The 15648-nt window shown below is 35.7% G+C and overlaps 1 protein-coding gene across 4 annotated transcripts in view; it reads right to left on the bottom strand.

Moving 5' to 3' along the window:
* SEPTIN7 (septin 7) overlaps positions 1–15648 on the bottom strand; it is a 114773-nt gene that overhangs the window by 81054 nt on the left and 18071 nt on the right. Inside the window, exons 1-2 of one of the 4 annotated variants that reach the window (XM_014840735.3) lie at positions 3986–4081; positions 2552–2654 (exon numbers count right to left, since the gene is read on the bottom strand). The exons of 1 other annotated variant lie outside the window; for it this stretch is intronic. In XM_014840735.3, coding sequence (XP_014696221.1) covers positions 2552–2561 — 10 coding nt within the window. In that variant the 5' untranslated portion in view covers positions 2562–2654; positions 3986–4081. Of the gene's footprint in view, positions 1–2551; positions 2655–3423; positions 3463–3985; positions 4082–15648 lie in introns of those variants that run through there. 2 more of the 4 variants (XM_044764884.2, XM_070511767.1) reach the window with 2 other exon arrangements.

The following is a 15648-nucleotide window of genomic DNA, read 5'->3' as shown; positions in this document are numbered from 1 at the left end:
CACAAGCTCTCCTGTACCTTTAAATTTCTATGGCTCTTAATTTCTGTATGATTCTACTAACTCGTATTTACTTCTTGGCAATGTTACTTATCTTTTTATGTGTACTTTATGTTGTGATATAAATTATAAGGTTCTTTAAGAGAGAAAATATGGGAATACACATTATGCCTTTGATACAAAAAAGTCATTTGAAGTAAGTACTCAACAAATACTACTTATGAGGTAAGGTTATTGGACAAAGGTTTTCCAACAAAAGAAAGAGTTTCATAAAGAAATCAACTGTTATATATAGATTCTCAGTTTATATCAATGTGTAAGTCTTAAACCAAGAACTGTTGTAAGAATCATAACTGCTCTTAGTTTAAATCTCAAAAATGAGGACTTAGCTCACAAGGAATAGATTGCAGTCTCTAAGTTAAGAATATTTAAGCAAGGTTAGTTTTAGCATTCTATGATTTGCAAACAATGCTGTTAGATTTGGCCTAAAGTCTGAAAAACAGACCAACATGTTAGACACTTACTTAAAAGGTGACTACGTGTTAGACCCTGCAACTATGCAGATGAAAAGATTTAGTCCCTGCACTCAATAAGCCTATATAAAAATAACTAATTAAACAATAATGTTCAAGGTGCAGTGGGAAAAACAGAGTAAGGATATTAACACCAATTCTCCTTTATCCTCAGTTGAAGTCTTATCAAGGAAAAGAAAAAAAACAAAAGCTATAGTTCACAAAAGGACTGATCAGAAAAAGTAATAAATAAGATACATTCAGAAATTGCATATTTCCTCTAAAAATCAAGATCACATGATTATTACATTTTTTGATATGGGAAACGGTCACAGAGATCTTCAAATCAAGTATCAGGCCTTGATCCCCAGATTTTATTCTACTAAGTAAATGTTCAGGAAGTTACTCTTTAAACTAAACTTTTGATATCAAAACTTTTTTGAAAATTGTTATAGTTCTCCTAATGGACCTAGGAAATTTTCTTACAAACTAAAAAATGATCTTATATTTGTCTACAGTTTGCCATTTAAGACTAACATTACATATGTGAAGGCAAGATGTAGTATTTCTTCACACATAACGAACATGTTACCAACTTACAGAAGAAAAGGTATGATCTGCATGGTTTTTTTTGTTTTTTGTTTTGTTTTTTGGTAAGGAAGATTGGCCCTGAGATAATACCTGTTGCTAACCCTCCTTTTTTGCTTAAGGAAGATTGGCCTTGAGCTAACATCTGTGCCAATCTTCCTCTATTTCATACGTGGGTCACCACCACAGCATGGCTTTGATGAGTGGTGTAGGTCTACACCTGGGCTGCCAAAGCAGAGCACAATGAACTTAACCACTACGCCACCAGGCCAGCTCCTCTGTTCTGCAGGTCTTATCCATCGATCTAGGCCCACCTCTGTTCCACAGCATTAATTTTCAAACTAGGTATACTGTGTTTCTACTCAACCAGATTCAGGCAAGTTAACCAACCCTACCAAGTATCAAGTTTGCAGACTTTGTACAATGTTTTAAATATGCCAACTACTATAATGCAGGTATTTCCAAAAAGTCACAAACTGACCATTAGGTAAAATATTCTTCCCTTCAGTGAAGGAGTATTTCATAGCTAATTAAATTAATCTAAGTCAACACCAAAATAAAAATACCAGGAGTTGAATGTAATGAGCAAAAATTGATGCACACTACATACATAAAAGCACAGGATCAACTCAATTTTCTTTAACGACAGTCAATCCACTATCCCGCCTTTCACCTTCTTAAAAAATATAAAATACAACAAAGTTGCGTCATACTTAGGATTTAGGTTCTAAAGTCAGCCTATATGAAGTGAATATATTATAAAGTTATTTAAGATTAAAATTGTCATTTAAGAATACTAATCTTATATATGGTAAAGTGTTTCTTCATATAAGATGATGATGTTATCAACCTACAATCAAAATAACCCTTGAAAATCTCTTAAAATGGACTACAGGCAGGGTAAGATGTTCATAGGATAAAACACCTAAGAAAAATGAGACTGAATTAGAGAACAAGAGTCACATTTCACTCACTGCAGGGATTATACTCAACGAATGAATTCCCAGGGTAATCATTTGCATGATCTTGATCCTCTACCCTGTCCTTCTTTTTCAAATGCAGAGCACTTATGTTCAAGTTAAATGCTCATGCAATATGACACCACTGTAATATATAAGCCAGAGAATAAAATTATCCTGGAGTAATAAGCAACTACCAGATGCTATTTCTTTTTGTAGCATTATCAATTGAAGAGTGCTCTATTCCACCTCCACACCCACCACTTCTCAACTTTTACTTAGTGTCCAAAATTGTGCCATCTTAAAAAAAACAGGTAAGGAAATATATAAATACCATTATGCCATCAAGTTAAATTTTAAAATCTTACTTGCATAATAAGAGAAAATATATAATCCCTGCAGATACTTGGGCTATTGTTTTCTTAAATTCATTCAGAGTTGATTAATAGTTTAAAACAGATCAAAATTCAATTTTAGTTGGAAATCATATCTTACCCACAACCATAAGTGTGAATTCAAACCCTCTCTTCACTGATTTTCGGTACACTTGATTTGGGAGATTTGCAAATCCCACATAGCCTTCAAGGTTCTTCTGTTGCTAAGAAAAGCAAAAAGGGCCAAGTTATTCATAATCAACAAAACTCTCCTGTCACACATTTCAAATTCCCTTCATTAACCTACTTTAGAAAACTCTACAAACTATTATACATGGCAAATCAAACTGATTTTGTAGTGTCACCAATGAAAGCAGCAGTTAATTGCAGCAATGGACAAAATGAATTGAGCATGGATTGACTGACAATCTAACGGTCAGCTATAAAAATCTAAAGGGATAAAATAAAAACAAACCTGCCTCAAGCAAAGATTTCAATTTACAGTAAGTTAGTAACTATAAGATTCTGACTAATCAACTAAAAAAAGCACGACAAAAGATTTTTCACAATAAGAAAATTCAAATCCCCTTAAACTTATATTAAGAATTCTTTTAATGATCCCCTTTGCTCACAATGATTAATTACCACAGGCATGTGTTTCTTGAAATTTTTCTTATTCATGAAACGAAATCAAAATGCTGAGTTTAAAGCAATTTTTCATAAATTCTTATAGGCTCTCATGATCAATGTTAATCAGTAAACAATATCCTTCAAGCTGTTATATCAGATCTAATTATGTCACTTCAAGGTTTCACAAGATCCTGCTGCCTCCATCACCAGGGACATCAGATTTATGCAGGTTTTAAAGTAAATTACAATTCAGTCTTCTCTATGGTTTTTGTTTCTTTGATGACCTCAACAATAGTTTCATAAGTAATTCAAAGAAACCTACTTCTAAACCAGTACAGTAAATAAATCTGATTTTTAACTTACCCATTGTTGAGAAAAACTGTCCATAGTTTAAACCATCTGAGTGAGTAGAGTCTTACTGGTTTATTTTGCTTAGAGGTAGGCCTTATTCATCATTAAAATATAATGGCAAAATATTCCTAAGAGGTACACATTTCTCATAAAAGTTTTTCCCACATTTAAATCCTCATTTTAAAAAATTCATATGAGATCAAAGCATTAATTCAACACATTTGGATTTAACAAAGAAAACAATCTGCATTCCTCACTAGTGTCACATAAGTAACTAAATATTTCATCCATAACCTTTTACCCTTTTTTTAATTCATATAAACTAATTCTTAAGCCAAATATTGAGAAGATAAGCAAGTCAATTAAATTGAAGAGCTAATTTTAAACATGCTAATTAGGATATGGATCAGAATATAGTAATTAAAGTGAAATACTTGAAAGCCCACTATGTATACACCTAAAACTATGTATTAAATTTAAGGTGTCATGAATCATATTTCATCCAACTGTAAGTTAAATTTAAGTTAACTTAGACTGAAAAGAAGTCTCTGTATAAATTATCTAGTATACTCACAGCTACTTTGTAAAGAACACATTTCCATCATTCCAGTGTTCCAGATTCCAAGAGAAGAGATCCACAGAGGAACAGTAAACGAGGAATTCCAAGAATTGTACATGACATTCAGTCCAAACAGGAGAGGCAAATTCATTGGAACATAATAAAAGAGGGAAAAATGAAAGTTACTTACATGTAACTCAACAAATTAGAGATAAACTACAAATAAATTGAGGGCTTTTTTTCTACACGTGTCAAAGTAATACTTTTTTATGGGATATAAGGCCCACTCAGTTTTAATCCATTTTCAGCAGCTCTCCTAATGAAATATAGAACAAAAGATCTCCTATCTTTTCGTAAAGACCAATTACTATGCACTGCATCTGAAGTCTTACAAGAAATGGTGGAAAAGCCATAAAGTATTAATTTTCAGCAAGGTATACAGAGACCAGGTTTAAATCCCAAAAAGAAAAAAAAAGTAAATTTAATATAATTTTGCTTTGTCGGTCACTGAATTAAGACAGCCCAGATAAGAAAAAAGCAAGTGTTTTAGCTAAAAATCTTTATACAGTACTGTGTTTCAAGTTATATTAAATTAAAGTTCAGAAGTGGAAGAAATGCAGACTTGTCAACACAGGAAAGAGAAGGATGCTAAAGATGGAAGCAGTAACAAATGGAAAGATGAAGTAAATGGGAGCTGTGAAGACTGAAAGGCAACTAATGAAGCATACAGAAGAAAAACAGACTACCCTTGGACAAATGTGAAAAGTGTATGCCTTTATTCTATATCGACACAGATCTATGAGTTATATCACAACCTGGAACAGATGATGCTGCTCCTGTTGCTGCTGCTGCTGATTCAAATGTTACCTACACAGAGAGGTCTGCCCTGACCACCCTGTCTAAAATTACAACCCCACTCCTCACCTCAGCACTTTGCTGCTTTATGTTTTTCTCCTTAGCACCTGACATCACCTACCATACATTTCATTCATCTTGTTTATTGTGATCTCCACCCCATCCCACCTCCAACTAGAATGTAAGCTCCATCAAGGTAGAGATTAAATGAAAAGCATAAATTGTGGCATCAAAAAAAAAGCCATGTAAGAAAGCTGAAGAAGTTTCAGAGAAAATATTTTAGGTTGCAAACTCAAGGAACCCATCAGACAAACAGCATAAGAAAAGGCTCCGGGGGCGAGTGGTTAAGTTTGTGTGCTCCGCTGCGGCGGCCCAGGGTTCGGATCCTGGGCACGGACATAGCACCGCTCGTCAGGCCACGTTGAGGCGGCGTCCCACATCCCACAACTAGAAGGACTTGCAACTAAGATATACAACTGTGTACTGGGGTGGGGGGGGGCGGGCAGGGTTGGGGAGATAAAGCAGGAAAAAAAAAAGAGAAAAAGAAAAATGCCCCAAATCTGCCCTGTGTCTTATTCATTGCTTTATCCCCAACTCCTAGAACAGTCTTTGGCATATAGTACAACTTGGGGACTGAATTAAGAAAAGGGGGAGAAGTATTCTAGGCAAAGAGGTGGACTCTAAACTGGGGATAAACTTGGTACTTTCAGGAACAAAAAGAAGGTATATATGAACTACAATGAAGTGAGGTAGTGGACCAAGGGATGTGACAGAAAATGAGGTCAGGAAGGCAGGTAGGGGCAGATCATGTGGGACCCAGCCAAAGTAAGAAATTTGGATGTTATTTTAGGCATGATGGGAAGCCACCGGAGGGTTTTACACAGGCAAGTGACCTGACCTGCTTTGTGTTTTAAAGATAGCTCTCAGTGCTAAAAGGAGGAGGAGTGGAAATAAGAAAACTAGTAAGGAGCCTACCGCAACAGTCTAAGAATATAGTACTGAATTTAGATGGTGTGGAGGCAAGGGAAGATAGGATGGATGCAAAATATGTTTTGAAGGTAGAATCATCAGGATATTGCTGATGAACTGAATGGGACTGGTGAAAGAAAAAGAGATCAAAGATAACTCCAAGGATTTGGGCTTGAACAACTCAATGTCTAGTGATATCTCTTAGGGAAACAGGGAACAATAGGGGAGGAAAAGATTGGGGAGTGAGGCCAAAAATCGCCAAAATCAAAAACAGCTCTGAACATGTTGTTTGGAGGTGTCTGTTTATATATTCAGGGGAGCTGTCCAGCAGGCAGTTAAATACATGAATCCACAAATTCCAGGGTTGATTGGTGCTGAAAATATCAATTTATGAATCACAAGCATATATATAGTGTTGGGAGAGGACTGGATTCTCAAGGAGAGACTATAGATAAAACGGGATCTAGACAAGAGTCCTGGAGCATTCCAAAATTGAGATGTTAAGCAGAGCAAGAGTGAGAAAGATCAGGCAGTGAGGAGGAAGGAAAACCAGCACTGGCTCAAGGTCACTCAACTGTGATAAATACTACTGAAAGGTCAAATGAAACACCAAAGACATGATCATAAAATTTGGAAATAAGAAGGTTACTGGTAACTTTGGCTAAGAGCAGTCTCAGTAACATAGTGAGGAAGAAGAGTGACTAGGTTGAGAGCAGACAGTTCTTTGCACATAACCATCATAACATTTTAAATAATTTTACCTTTTAAATTAAATTATTTAAAAATTAAACATGTTATTTGTCAGTCCTCTCATATGACCGATTTCCCAGAGGGAGAGAACCATGTCATATACATCTCTATATTCAAAGTGCTGATTCACAGGAACTATTTTTAAAAGCTGAATGACTAAAATACACTTTCAGGAAAATTTTTTCTGAGGAAGAAACTGTGTCCAAAGACGAAAGACAGACTTATAGAATATACTAATAATATAATATTGGTTGACTAAAAACATATAGGCTTTTCACATTTCCTAAGAATCTTTCCTTACCCGAAATTCTAAAATCAACCACAGTCTGTAACTCAGAAGATTAACCACCTCCTGTTTCTTTTCCTGCACAAATAAAATGTTCACAGTGCCAGTGTGAAATACATTTTCTGGATAAAGAAACATTATTTATAGATGTGAGTGATATAACTGTGACATTTATAAGCATGTGAATATAGATAAGAGTATATTCACTCAGGCTTCTACCAAAATACCTTTAGGTCTAAGAGTATTACTTGATTTCTTTTTGTTTTTTTTTTTTAAGATTGGCCCTGAGCTAACATCTGTTGCCAATCTTTTTTTTCTTCTTCTTCTTTTCCCCAAAGCTCCGCCAACACATAGCTGTTGTAGGTCCTTCTAGTTCTGCTATGTGGGATGCTGCCTCAGCATGGCTTGATGAACGGTGCTAGGTCTGTGCCCAGGATGTGAAACGGCAAAACCGTGGGCTGCTGAAGCAGAGTGCGCAAACTTAAAGCACTCAGCCATGGGGCCAGCCCCTATTACTTGATTTCAAACATCAGTTACATAAGAAACAACTGTTGCCAAATCACCTTTTCTAAAACATATATTTACAGAATCTTACAGTTACTATGCCAAATCTCTATGTCAAAATCCATATTTAAGAATATCAAACTACAATTCCATTGCTTGTTGTTTCACTGACTGTGGAAAAGTCAACTTAAATACAATATCCAGTAATCTCAGTGTTTTAACTTATTTAATCTTATTTCTAGAAATCAATTCTATTCAAAGATTCAAACAGGTTCCAATAGATTACTGGAACCCTTAAGAATTCTTTAAATTCTCTTGCCATGTGTTCCTATTTCAAAGAATAAAGTTACCCAAATCTTGGCATCTGAAATCCCATTATCATTTTTAAAGGTTTGAATATTAATAATTGCTTTAAAAGTTTCCAAAAAGAGAAAAGCAGCAACTTATTATGAAAACTGCTAAAGAGGATTTTCAGTATGTATGTACTACCAATTAGGAATATAAAAGCTAATAAAAACAAGGTCCCTGCTTATGAAACTAAGAATCTAACGTTAGGTAAGTTAGAAGGCAATTATAATAACACAGCAATAAATACTATAATGTAGGCAAGCACAAAAGGATGGCTATGAGAAAAAAAAGGAAAAGTGCTTCATCCTATCCTGGGGTCAGATCCTTCAGATCCTGAAAGACTAGTACACCTTAGTCTGATGAGAATCGTGGGTAAATGCTGGAGAATATGGGTCTCAGGCAGGCTAGTTACAAAAGCCCAAAAGCAAGAGGAGAGCATGGTTCTTTATAGGAACTACAAGCAGTTCAATGCAACTCATTTTTAGAGTTCGGAGCTATAGGGTAGGAAGGTTAGGCAAAAGCCAGATCATAAAGAACTTTGTTAGTTATGCTAAGGAACTTAAGATTAGACTTCATCTTGAAAGCTTATGGAGAGCATTATATGATTTGAAGCAAAACAATGCACAATCACATTAATTCATATGCAGAGTCACATTCCATGTTTTAGAAAATTACTATGAACAAGAATATTGAGGATAAACTGGAGGAGAAATTGGTAGCAATCCCAAGAGCTGCTGCAGTAGCCCAGGGAAGAAATTAGGACTTGAACCAAGATAGACGCAGTGGGGATGCAGAGAAATACAAGTTAGAACTCTATTGTCCATTAAGGTAGCCATTAGCTACCTATGGCTATTGAGCACTTGAAATTTAGCTGGTATGAATTCCTATGTGCTGTAAATGTAAAATGTATGCTAGATTTTAAAGACTTGTGAAAAAAAAGGAATGAAAAAAATCTTAATTTTTATATGGACTGACTGCAATGTTCAAATAAAATTTTAGATATACTGGGTTATAGAAAATACTAAAGTTAATTTCACATGTTTCTTTTTACTTTTTAAATGTGGCTACTAGAAACGCTTAAATTACATACACAGCTTCCATTTATTTCTATTGCACAGCACTAGGTTAGATACTAATGAGATGAACTGACAGGTCTCTAACGTGTTGGGGGTGGTAAGATTCAGATTTCTGAACTTAGATTTAAGCAACTAGATTAACGGTGGTACCAATCGTTAAAAGCAGGACTCATCTGAGTTTAAGGTGCTAACTGGACTTTAGGAAGACAAATGTCTAGTAGGCAGCTGCATACATAAAAGTTAGAAGTTCTAGAAATGCCTAGGCTAAACAGATACTAATATTCAAGCCACCACCATTTAAATGGTATGAAATCCATGGGTCTGAATTCAAATACAGTATAGAAAGTAGGAAGTAGGCCAAAACCAACACCAACATCCCAACCAGTGCTGCCACCACCACCACCTACAGGAACCTAGGAAAAGGCGAGAGTGAAAAAGAATTAGGAAAGTAGTTCATAGAAGCAGTTCAAGGAGGTCAATTGTAGCACCCTCCTTCAAGAAGTGGTCAACTGTACCAAATGCTCTGGAGTGGTTAATATAAAGACACAGAAGAAACTATTATCAGGGACCACGGGGTTGGGGTGGGGGGGGGTGGTGGAGGTCAGATTAGAAGTAAATAAGCAGTGAATAGATGCAGGCAGTTAGAGTAAACAATTCTTTCTGAATGCTTATCTGTGAAGAGAAGAGCAATAAGGAAGAAGCTAGAAGATAACACAGGGTCAGGGGAGAGTTTTAAGAATTAAAAATAAAGGCGATAGCTGCACTTGTTGAAATGCTAATTGAAAAGATCAAGTAAACAAATGTCTGAAGAAAGAAAGGTAAGTTAGAATACAGATAATGATCTGAAGTGAAGAATGGAATTTTCTCTAAGCACCAGAGATAAAAATCACCTGCTTATCCTGAATTGGGAGGAGAGAACCAGAGAATTTTAAGATTTGAATCAGCAACCCGAAGAACAGGGAGAAAGGCTAGGAATACACAGCAGGAGGTCCACTGGTTAAAGCTGAAGACCACAAATCTGCGTGAATATATTCCTGAAGCCACGGGATCTTTTTCTCCAGGAGCAATCCGTAACTTGAGTACAAACCAATAGGCTGTAGGATTCACTTAAAACTTTGCAGAAAGTTTTAAAACTTTCTTTTAAAAAGTTTTAAAAGCAGAAAGTTTTAAAACTTTTAAAAAGTTTTAAAAGAAAGTCACTTTGCAGAAAGGGTGCACAAAGGTACAAGGGATCAAGGGAGCTAACAAGTTATACCTGAAGGTTCAATGAACAAAAATAGAGAGGGTCAAGGATGGAAGGTAGGAAGTAAGGGAGTGAGATAGCTAAAAGAATGCGAAGTTGTAGTTAGAATAGGCCCTACAATTAAGATTTTAAGTTCCAGATGATGACCACAGGGAGCCATTAAAATTGTGGCTCAAGCACAATCCAGAAACTGTGAGGCTAAATTATTGAATGAATTATACACACGTACACTAAAAACACCCCAGAATGATGACAGAGCTTGGGATGGAAAGGAAAACTGAGTGTTCAGTGCCATCTTTAATGAATAAGGAGAAAACAAGGATGTGACAAGTGACAAATTCAAGAAGGATGAGAAAATGCTGTTGTTAAACAGCACAACCTTTAAAGAAGCAGGGTTTGCTTTTTTTTTTTTTTACAGGGAGAACGGTCTAGAGTCTAGACCAGCACTGTCTGATAAAAATATAAGGTGAATCACGTATGTAATTGTAAGTATTCCAGTAGACATATTAAGGACATAAGAGTAAAAAGGCAAAATTAACTTTAATAACACATTTTATTTAACCCAATGCATATACAATATTATCATTTCAACATGCAGTCAATATAAAAAGTTATTATGATTCATTTTACAATATTCTGCATTATTTAGCAATAACCTTTGAAATACAGCACACCTCATTTAGGACTAGTCACATTTCAAGTGCTCAAGAGCAAAATGTGGTTAGTGGCACCATATACTAGATATAGAACATTTCATAGATACAGCACATTTTCATCACTGTCAAAAGATCTACTGGAAAGCGCAAATTGAAATGAATAATAGTTTCCAGTACCGAGTGAGGATTTGGGAAAATAGGCACTCCCCTACATGACTGGTGGAATATAAACTTAAGCCAGTCCCCTGAAGAGCCATTTGGCCATGGAGACCAAAAGCTTAAGTTTTCATGCTCTCGGACCCAACAAATCACACTTCCACAAATTTATAATCTTGGTAATATATAAGATTTAGATTAAAAAAAAAACATGCAACAAAGATCTGTTAATAATAGTGAAAAAATGTAAAAACCAAGCTCCAAAAACAAGTGAAACAAATATTATAATATAGTACTCCCATATGTTAAAATACCATGCAGCCATTAAAAGTAAAGTTTTAGAAAAATAGACACAACAGATAAATATATTGAATGGAAAAACTATTATTAGACAGTTGGTACAGTATTATGTACCCTTTAAATAATCTCTTGCATATACACTTGAAAACAATTAAAAGGATATAGACTGGTGTTGACATTAAAGAAAGTGGCAGAGTAAAGACCTCAGAAAATTCTCTCCTTCATTAAAAGCAATGAGAAAACTGATAATATTGTCAAAATCAATTTGAAAATTCTGGAAATAAGCAAAAGGCTTGCAGCAATCAAAAGAGCACTTATTCAAGAAAGAGGGCTGAATATCAGTAAAAACAGCAGCTCTCACTGCATTTTAACTTGCCTATTCTGATTTCCCCTCCCAGCTCCACAGCAGCCTTGAAAACCAACGACATGCATGCAATCATGGCAAAAATCAACAGCCTATCAGCAACCGGAGGAGTAAGAACAGGCTCCTTCAGAGCCCCATTTCCAAAGAACTATCATTATTCGACCTGTCTGGTGGTTCCCCGGAAGACCCCACAAATAATCACTAAGATAACCAAACAGAACTTCAGTGATGAAACCCGGTAAAGAAAACAGACTTTGGGGCTGGCCTGGTGGCGAAGTTGTTAAGTTCGCATGTTCTGCTTCTCAGTGGCCTGGGGTTCGCCAATTTGGATCCCGGGTGTGGACATGGCACCTCTTGGCAAAAAGCCATGCTGTGGTAAGCGTCCCACGCATAAAGTAGAGGAAGATGGGCATGGATGTTAGCTCAGAGCCAGTCTTCCTCAGCAAAAAGAGGAAGTTTAGCAGTAGTTAGCTCAGGGCTAATCTTCCTCAAAGAAAAGAAAAGAAAACAGACTTTACAGAATTAGTCCCCAAAAAGTCACTAAACAAACAAACACTAAATAGCAACAATAAACCCTGGGGGTGGTGGGAGAATCTGACCAGACTTGCCACACCGTATTATTTAAATTGTCCAGTTTTCAACAAAAAATCATGAGACATACAAAAAACCAAAAAGTATGTTCCACATTCAGGAAAAAAAGCAATCAGTGAAAACCATCCCCTAGAAAACCCAGACATTAGACAAAGACTTTAAATCTGCTATTTTAAATATGTTCAAAGAACTAAAGGAAACCATGTCTAAGAAACTAAAGTATGATAACAATGTTTACCAAATAGAAATAAATATCAACACAGAGACAGAAATTATTAAAAGTTGAGAAGTACAATAACTGAAATGAAACTTCACCAGAGGCTCATCAACAAATCTCAGCTGGCAGAAGAAAGAATCAGCAAAATTGAAGATAGGTCAAATAAGACTAAGCAATCTAAGGAAAACAAACCAAAAAGAATAATGAAATAAATGAACAGAGCTAGAGACTCTGGAACAAAATCAAGCACACCAATATATACATAAATGGGAATCCCTGAAGTAGTGGAGGAAAAGAGAGAGGAAGAAAAAGAGACACAAGAGGGAAATAGAGGGAGGAAAGGGGCAAAAAGTATGTTTGAAGAAACAATGGCAGAAAACTACAAATTTTAAGAAAAACTTTGCACATCAAAAGCTCCCCAACTCCAACCAGTATAAAATCAAAGAGATTCGAACCTAGATACGTCTTAATCAAACTGTCAAAAACCAGAGACAAAGAATCATGAAAGGAGCAAGAGTGTCAAATGACCACAGACAGGAGATTCTCCTGACATCCCATGAGAAACCACAAAGCACAGAAACTAGAGGGATGACTTATTCAAGATGTTAAAAGAAAAAGACTATCAACCAAGAAATCAACATCTAATAAGGTATCTTTCAAAAAAGAAGGAGAACTTAAGACATCCTCCAATAAACAAAAACTGAGAGAATTCTTCACAATCAGATCTGCCCTACAATAAATACTAAAAGAAGTCCTTCAAGCTGAAAGGGAAGGACCTTAGACAGTGATTCAAATCCACATGAAGAAACAAATATCACTGGCAAATGTAACAAGTAAATATAAAACATAATATAAATACAATTTTTTTTTTGAGGAATATTAAGCCTGAGCTACCATCTACCTCTTCTTTTTTCTAAGGAAGACTGGCCCTGAGCTAACATTTGTGCCCAGCTTCCACTATTTTTCATACATAGGATGCCTGCCTCAGGAAGGCTTGATAACCAGTGCACAGGTCCACATCTGGGATCTGAACTGGTGAATCCCAGGTCACTGAAGCAGAGCATGTGAACTTAACCACTGTGCCACTAGCTGGCCCCAATATAAATACAATTTTTGTTTGCAGCTCTTTTCTTCTTCTACTTAACAGACAACTTCATGAAGTAATAATTATAAAATTGTGTTGATGGACTTATAATGTATAAAGATGTAATATCTATGACACTAATAGCACAAAGGAAATAGAAAATGAAGCTACACAGGAACAAAATTATTGTGTTATACTGAAACTAAGTGGTAATAAAACAAATTACAATGTTATAAGTTAAGATATTAACTGTAATCCCCAGGGCAACCCCCACACACATACAGAATCTCAAAAGAATATGGCAATAAAATAAAATAAAATAAAAACCAGAGAATTAAAATAGTGCATTAGAAAATACCTATTTAACAATAACAAAAAAAGGGAATACAGGAACCAAAAAAGAATAAAGAAAAAAATGAACAGAGCCAGAGACTCTTGAGATATAAGATATACAGAAAACAAATAGCAAAATGAAAGATGTAAATCTTACCTTTCAGTACAATCATCTGTCACTTAACAACGAGGATATGTTCTGAGAGATGCATCACCAGGCAATTTTGCCATTATGTGAACATCACAGAGTGCACTTATACAAACCTAGATGGTACAGCCTACTACACACCTAGGCTATATGGTACTAATCTTATAGGACCATCGTATATGCAGTCCATCATTGACTAAAACGTTGCTATGCAGTACATGACTATACTTAGATTAAATGTAACAAGATTAAACATTCCAAACAAAAGGCAAAAATTGGCTGAATGGATTAAAAAAACCATGATCCAACTATATGGTGCTCACAAGAGATACTTTTTAGAATCACAGAAACAACCACCAGCTTGAAAGAAAAAGGACAGAAAAAGTAACAAAAAGACAGCTGGAGCGGCTTACAACACAGACTTTAAGACAAAAATTGTTACCATAGACAAAAAAGGATGTTTTATACTGCTTAAAACATCAATTTATCAAGAAAGTATAACAATTATAAACCTATTTGCCCCAACAACAGAGCCCCAAAATTCACAAACACTGACAGAATGGAAGAGAGAAATAAGACAATTCAACAATAACGGTTAGACTTCAGTATATCACTTTCAAAAATGGATAAAACAACTAAACAGAAGATAAACAAGGAAACGGAAGACCTGAACAATAGATATACCAATTAGACCTGACACACCTATAGAACACTCCACCTAACAATAACAAAATACACTCTTCTCAAGCACATATGGAGTGTACTCCAGGACAGACCGTATTAGACCATAAAACAAGTCTCAATTTTAAAGTGCTGAAATCATCCTTTGTGGATGTTCTTCATCTACAAAAGAATGAAATTATAAATGAATAACAAGGAAATTTGGAAAGTTCACACATCTGTGAAAGTTAAACACTACACTCTTTGACCAGTGGATCAAAGAAGAAATCACAAAGGAAACTGGGAAATACTTTAAGACAAACAAAAAAGAAAACACAACATACCAAAACTTATTGAATGCAGCTAACTCAGTGCTTAGAGAAAAGTTATAGCTGTAAATGCCTATGTTAGAAAGAGAAGAAATATCTCAAATCAATTACCTAACTTCTACCTCAAGAAACTAGAAAAAAGAGCAAACTAAACACAGAGCAAATGGAAATAAGAAAATAAGGAAGATTAAAGCAGAAATAAATGAGAGACATAACAAACACAACAGAGAAAATAAACAAAACCATAAATTGGTTCATGGAAAAAAATCAAAAAACCCTGACAAACCTTAGCTAGATGGACCAAAAAAAGGGCAGAGAACACTCAAATGACTAAAATCAGAAATGAAAGAGGGCAGGGGCCAGCCCCATGGCCAAGTGGTTAAGTTTGTACGCTTGGCTTTGACAACCCGGGGTTCACTGGTTCAGATCCTGGGGGTGAATCTGCATACCAATCATCAAGCCATGCTATGGTGGCATCCTACATGGAGGAACTAGAATGACTTGCAACTAAGATACACAATGATGCACTGGGGCTTTGAGGTGGGGGGGAGAGGAAATAGGAAGATTGGCAACAGACGTTAGCTCAGGGCCAATCTTCCTCACCAAAAAAAAAAAAAAAAACCTTCAAAAAAAGACATGAAAGAGGGCAAATCATTACCAACCTACAGAAACAGAAAGGATTATAAAGAAACCTATGAACAAGTGACCCACGGGGCTGGCCCCTGCCCTCTTTCATTTCTGATTTTAGTCATTTGAGTGTTCTCTGCCCTTTTTTTGGTCCATCTAGCTAAGGTTTGTCAGGGTTTTTT

The sequence above is a fragment of the Equus asinus genome, chromosome 1, assembly GCF_041296235.1.
Source record: "Equus asinus isolate D_3611 breed Donkey chromosome 1, EquAss-T2T_v2, whole genome shotgun sequence".
Taxonomy (NCBI): Eukaryota; Metazoa; Chordata; class Mammalia; order Perissodactyla; family Equidae; genus Equus; species Equus asinus.
Note: the sequence above shows the minus strand (reverse complement) of the source record. Positions and strands in the feature narration are given on the sequence as shown.